Source organism: Cydia amplana, chromosome 15, assembly GCF_948474715.1.
Source record: "Cydia amplana chromosome 15, ilCydAmpl1.1, whole genome shotgun sequence".
NCBI classification, from domain to species: Eukaryota; Metazoa; Arthropoda; class Insecta; order Lepidoptera; family Tortricidae; genus Cydia; species Cydia amplana.
In genome coordinates, this window is record NC_086083.1 from 6,934,479 (window position 1) to 6,940,323 (window position 5,845).

Here is a 5,845-nt window from a genome sequence, read left to right on the forward strand (position 1 = left end):
TAACGACGAAAATTCAGCACTGTCGGACGGAGTAGAATCGTTATGTTAAGTGAGAAAATAGGGTTATTCCCACTAGTTACCACGGAGTTGTTACCAGTGGTAAGAGGTCGGAAAACCACTGTTACCACTGGTAACAACTTGGTGGTAACGGGTTATTCCCACTAGTTGGTATTTTTTCCCAACTTTTACCACTATTATCAATTATCATTTATAACGAACAAACTCATCATAACATTGCATTCCGAGTTGCGCGTTCCCGCGCGCAATTAATCTGCGTCAATGGGACGGAGGACGCAGCCTTAAGAAATTAGAAAAATATGTTGTATTTTTCACCTTTAGTATACCTACCTACGATGTTTCTAATTTTATTGTACTTACCTTTTATGAATGCTCTTGCAGGTGAGTCACAGATAAAGCATCTAATTTTTATTAGTACTACATACTCCCGGCCATTTTGATAAACTTAACACCATTTTGGATTAAATTATTCATCTCTGACACAAAATCCTCCAAATATTCATTTAAGCACTTGGGCTTTCCGGGGCCGTAATAAAGGCCAATTACAAAAGGTTCTATTTCTGGTTTATCATATATGTTGCACAGGACTGGCCAAAATTCTTTTTTCGAACTTTTAAAGATCGGTAAGCCATCAAAATTTAAATTTATTTGAATGACCTCTGGAACTTCAGCCAGAGAACAAATATATTTTTTTAAAGATTCAGTGAGCCCATTATGCCAGTACTCGCCATCTTGTATACTCTTAATGGCGATTCTTCGAGACGTTTGCAATAAAGTTCTGGGGTCTTTTGGGATAGCCCCGGGAAGTCTCTTGTTGACGATACATAACAGGTCCTTTAGTGCTCTAAAGGACCTGTTATGCTTGTGATATGTTTTTGCTCAATGCCCATTGTCGGAAATCATCACATAAAATTGTATTTTTCGTCCATTCTGTTATATCTTGACAATCATCATCAGTATCATCACTACTCGTAACACTTTCGCCGTCATTTTCTAAAATTAGGGAACCCTCTTCAACACTGCATGATGGCACTTCACATATAGTCGAACAAATCTTATCATTATCACAATCACATCTAATACTTGCTTCACACTTGCCGTCAACACATTTTTTATAATCTACGGAACCCTCTTCGACACTTGTAGTAGAACTACCTTGACCTTGAGCTAGGCTACTTGTGTGTACTACTCATGGTATAATAATATACTCCGCCTGGTACTCTCTTCCGAGATTCGCGAATGACCTGTCACTTGCCTACGTCATCATGCTGTTTACAGGTTCTCAAACTTTAAAATGTGGGAGAAATTTAACCAACGGTGAAAATTATTTTAACGGCATTAATTTTAAGTTATTCATGTAGAAACATAGTAAAATAAAACAAATCTATACTGCACTTTTCACTCCTACTCTTACAGTTCCGAATAGAGCAGCCAACCATTTTCGTAATGCTGGCCACATACGTAACGATAAATCGTTGCGATAAAACTGTGCAGTCCGACTGTGCGATAAATCGAACGTTCCTAGTGCCTCCACACGCCTCCGATATCGGAGCCGATCGTCAGTTCTCCGCAAAGCTCATCAGAAACAACATGTCATCCACAATGGCAGACGATGACGCGCTAGCGGTGTTAGGGCTTGTTATGTGTTTAAAGAAAAAAAAGGCGCGCAGTGTGTGGTGTAAAGACTGGCTCATGAAAAGGAAGCTATTTTCTCATACCAACTTATTAACCGAGTTGAAATTTGCTCCGAAAGATTGGCATAATTATTTGAGGATGAATGAGGAGGCATACTTGAACCTGCTGGCTTTAGTTACTCCAATAATAAAGAAACAGGACACTGTAATGAGAGAAGCAATAAGTCCTCACGAAAGATTATCTGCTACACTGCGATTTTTAGCTACAGGTCGTTTCTACGAATGTATGAAGTTTTCGACAATAATATCACCACAAGCTCTTGGTCAAATAATTCCTGAAACCTGTGATGCTTTGTACGAAGTTCTACGGAAAGAATACTTAAAGGTAAGCATGTGACAAAAATATACTATAGGTAATCATCAAATTGTTTATCAATAAAACTTGTATCTAAGTAACTTCTCAAACATTATATACCACATTAACATTATAAACGTATTGAATAATATTGTACTTACAAGCACTTCAATTATATTAATATTATTCTACTCATCAGTAAAATTACTTAAATAGGAAGCAATTGTATTATTATATTCTGCATCATGATCAGGCTGTAACGGTGATATACATTCCATTGATGATACACTTGAGGATTCATAGCGGACTACATCATGTTCTTGAAAGCTGTGTTGGTTAGCTTGTAATGATTGACTTTGATGTGATTGTGATTGTGGTTTTTTGTGTGATTGACTTTTTGTGATTGTTTTGTGTGATTGGCTTTGAGTGTGGGGTTGAGTATAAAGGTTTTGAGTGTGTGGCTGAGTGTCAAAGGTTTGAGTGTGTGGCTTATTGGAAAGGATTTTAATGCGTGGGTTAGTGTTAAGGATTTGAGTGTATGGCTTATTGGAAAGAATTTTAATGTGTGGGTTAGTGGAAAGAATTTGAGTGTGTGGCTTAGTGGAAGGGATTCTAATGTGTGGGTTAGTGGAAAGGACTTGAGTGTGTGGCTGAGTGTCAAGGGTTTGAGTGTGTGGCTGAGCGTCAAGGGTTTGAGTATGTGGCTGAGTGTCAAGGGGTTGAGTGTGTGGCAGAGTGTCAAGGGTTTGAGTGTGTGGCTGAGCGTCAAGGGTTTGAGTGTGTGGCTGAGTGTCAAGGGTTTGAGTGTATGGCTGAGTGTCACGGGTTTGAGTGTGTGGCTGAGTGTCAAGGGTTTGAGTGCGTGGCTTAGTGAAAAGGGTTAGAGTATGTGGCTTAGTGGAAAGGGTTAGAGTATGTGGCTTAGTGGAAAGGATTTTATTGTGTGGGTTAGTGGAAAGGACTTGAGTGTGTGGCTTAGTGGAAATGATTTGAGTGTGTGGCTGAGTGTAAAAGGTTTGAGGGGGTGGCTGAGTGGAAAAATGAGTATTGGCAAAGTCATCGTTTTTTCTTACAGTGTGTAACATAGTTAAGCTGCCCATCTCAGCCAAGAACAGAGTTTCGTTAATTATTTTTTCAGCTATGATTCTCTGTTCTTTTGGTAGCTCTTGTAGTTTCATCCCTACATTTTTCCCAAAAAGCTCATAACGATTATCGGGTTGTTTAAAATGATCATGTACGGACTTAAGTACTTCTTCGGTGAGTGTATTTTTTCCTGGTCGTTTCCGAATACGACTTGAAATGGGTGTAGCTTGTTCGCTGTCAGAACGGTTCGGGGTCGGTGTGTCTGATTCGTTGTCAGAATGGTCCAGGCTTGGTGTGTCTCTTTCGCTGTCAGAACGGTCCGGGGTTGGTGTGTCTCGTTTGTTGCTCGGTGAGCCTATGCTGGCGGTTGACTGCTTCTACGGAATAGAAAAATAGTATAGGTACACGGTGTTCTTTAATTTTAAGGGTGCATTCTTGAGCTTACATTTGGTATTTTTATCAAAGAAGACGGGATTCTAATTAACTCTATTGTGGAGATAATCAATATTTTATTTTTATCTGATAAGGCCCCTACTTACTTTATACCTATGGAAATTAAAAAAAAATTAAATATGCCATTAAGTTTCCTTAAATGTAGTTAGCTATACCACAAAACACCGTGTATTCCTAAAATAATGACTAATCATGTACTTATTTTGTTACAGTTTCCACAAACCGAACAAGATTGGAGAATAATAGCGAGAGATTTTGAGCAGAATTGGAACTTTCCTCACTGTTTAGGTGCTATTGATGGTAAGCACGTTGAAATCGTGCCTCCAAGTAACAGTGGCTCGTTTTATTATAACTATAAACATAGACACAGTATGGTATTGATGGCAATCGTTGATGCAAAATACAGATTCCTGTTAGTTGATTTTGGAACAAACGGAAGGGTTTCCGACGGTGGAGTATTGTTGAATACGAAATTTTATGAAAAACTTGAAAGAAATACGTTAAATATTCCTACAGCAGAAAGGTTGCATAATAGTCCACGAATACTGCCGTATGTATTTGTAGCTGATGACGCGTTTCCTCTAAGAAAGGACATGATGAAACCATTTCGGCAAAATGACTTAGACAGTAGAATGAAGAAGATATATAATTATCGGACATCGCGAGCTCGCCGCATAGTCGAAAACGCATTTGGCATACTAGCGGCGAGGTTCAGAATTTACAGAACACAAATGAACCTGTTGCCTGAAAATATTGAGTCAGTCGTAAGAGCAACCTGTGCTTTACATAATTATTTGATGTCATCATCCCTTAATTCATACGCTCCTTCAGAATGTTTCGATAGTGAACATTTAGAAGAAGGTACGATAACGCCAGGACTCACAACAAGAGAGTCAACACTTGAACCATTACAAAGAACCATACAAGGCCGTGCATTTCAAACAGCAAATCAGATAAGAAGTCAATTTATGACGTACTTTGTAAGTTAAGGAAAAGTTCCTTGGCAAGACAATTTCGTTCATTGATGTAAACCAAAAATACAGATCTTGTATTCGAGTATAATAAAGCAATAAATAATTTTCGAGAAATAAAAGCTATTACCTCATTTTCGTCCTCGTCTATATTCGATTTCGATGGTCTCGGTACTTCTTGATCGTATAAAAAACTTAGCAACTCGTAGTACCATAAGCGTCCTCGCTAAATCGCGTATAAATTTCGTCAGTTCCTGCTCCGGATTTACGCGATTTTTTAATTTTATTAAGTTCTTTCTTGTAGGTACTTCTGAGATTATTAATCTTCTTAACGACTATTTCTTTGTCGGCATTTGGATCGATGGCTTTGTATTTTTGTATTAGCTTGAGGTAGGCGGCATTTTTTCTATCTCGATCATGGTATTCTTTCGATTTGGTCTTCCAAAGACAAGTTTCGTTCCTGTAACACTATAAACTCTTGCAAATGTTCCCGGTATCCACCTTTTTCTTCTGATGTCGACATGTTGCAAATAGACCAATCGATTTATGTCATTCCCTTGGCAAATTTGACCATGTTCGACGCGCATTCTGTCAGTCGCTGAATGTTAAACAATAAAAGGTTACATTATTAAAAGCACTAAGGGGCTATTCATAAATTACGACATTTCAAATGGGGGGGGGGGACTGGACATCGGATGATGGTAGCATGACGTAGGAGGAAACGGGATCATTCGAAGCATGATTTTTGGATGATTTCGGGGGAGAGGGTGGGGTCAAAAATCGTCAAAAATAGATGACGTGATTTATGAACAGCCCCTAAGAAAGTTACAATATATGCGGCTGGGTGGAGTCTCCTGCCTGTCACTGTGGTGCCGAGGAACAGAGTCTCCGACATATTTTCCAAGAGTGCCCAATCTACTCGATATAGGTAGGTACTGTGGAGGTCCCTCTCGGAAGATCTGAGGGTTTACCGCTAACACCGAAGTTTGGAAATTGCGGGCATCTTTCTCTTTTACTCCAATTATGGCGTAAGTTGCAATTTGCAAACTTCGGTGTTCTCGGTAGGTCTTTTGATAAAATACCAACGAAGCTATAAAAAGTGGATTAACTCTGGAGCAGAGGTGGGCAAAGTACGGACCGCGGGCCAGATCCGGCCCGCGATAGGGTTTTAGGCCGCCGGTCATTTCCAAAATGTATGATATGGCCAGCAATATAATAAAAATACATTTTTGTTGTAAATCTGGCCCTCCTCTGAAATTCCTTCAAGTTTTGGCCCCTCATGAAGAAAGTTTTCCCACCACTGCTTTGGAGTTGGATTTATGATTTTGTGA

The 5,845-nt window shown here is 39.2% G+C and overlaps 1 protein-coding gene across 1 annotated transcript; it reads left to right on the plus strand.

Annotated features, from left to right (window-relative positions):
- Positions 1 to 1,463: 1,463 nt before the first annotated feature.
- Positions 1,464 to 4,636, plus strand: LOC134654852 (uncharacterized). The gene is made up of 2 exons (XM_063510320.1): positions 1,464 to 2,037; positions 3,756 to 4,636. Exons 1-2 carry the CDS (start codon positions 1,465 to 1,467, stop codon positions 4,530 to 4,532), a joined length of 1,350 nt encoding a protein of 449 aa, XP_063366390.1. The 5' UTR covers position 1,464; the 3' UTR covers positions 4,533 to 4,636.
- The last annotated feature ends 1,209 nt before the right edge of the window (positions 4,637 to 5,845 follow it).

Coding starts and splice junctions, on each gene's coding strand:
- LOC134654852 (XM_063510320.1), top strand. CDS start 1,465: ATGCTGGCCACATACGTAACGATAAATCGTTGCGATAAAACTGTGCAG. Junction 2,038..3,755: donor TACGGAAAGAATACTTAAAG/GTAAGCATGTGA, acceptor ATTTTGTTACAG/TTTCCACAAACCGAACAAGA.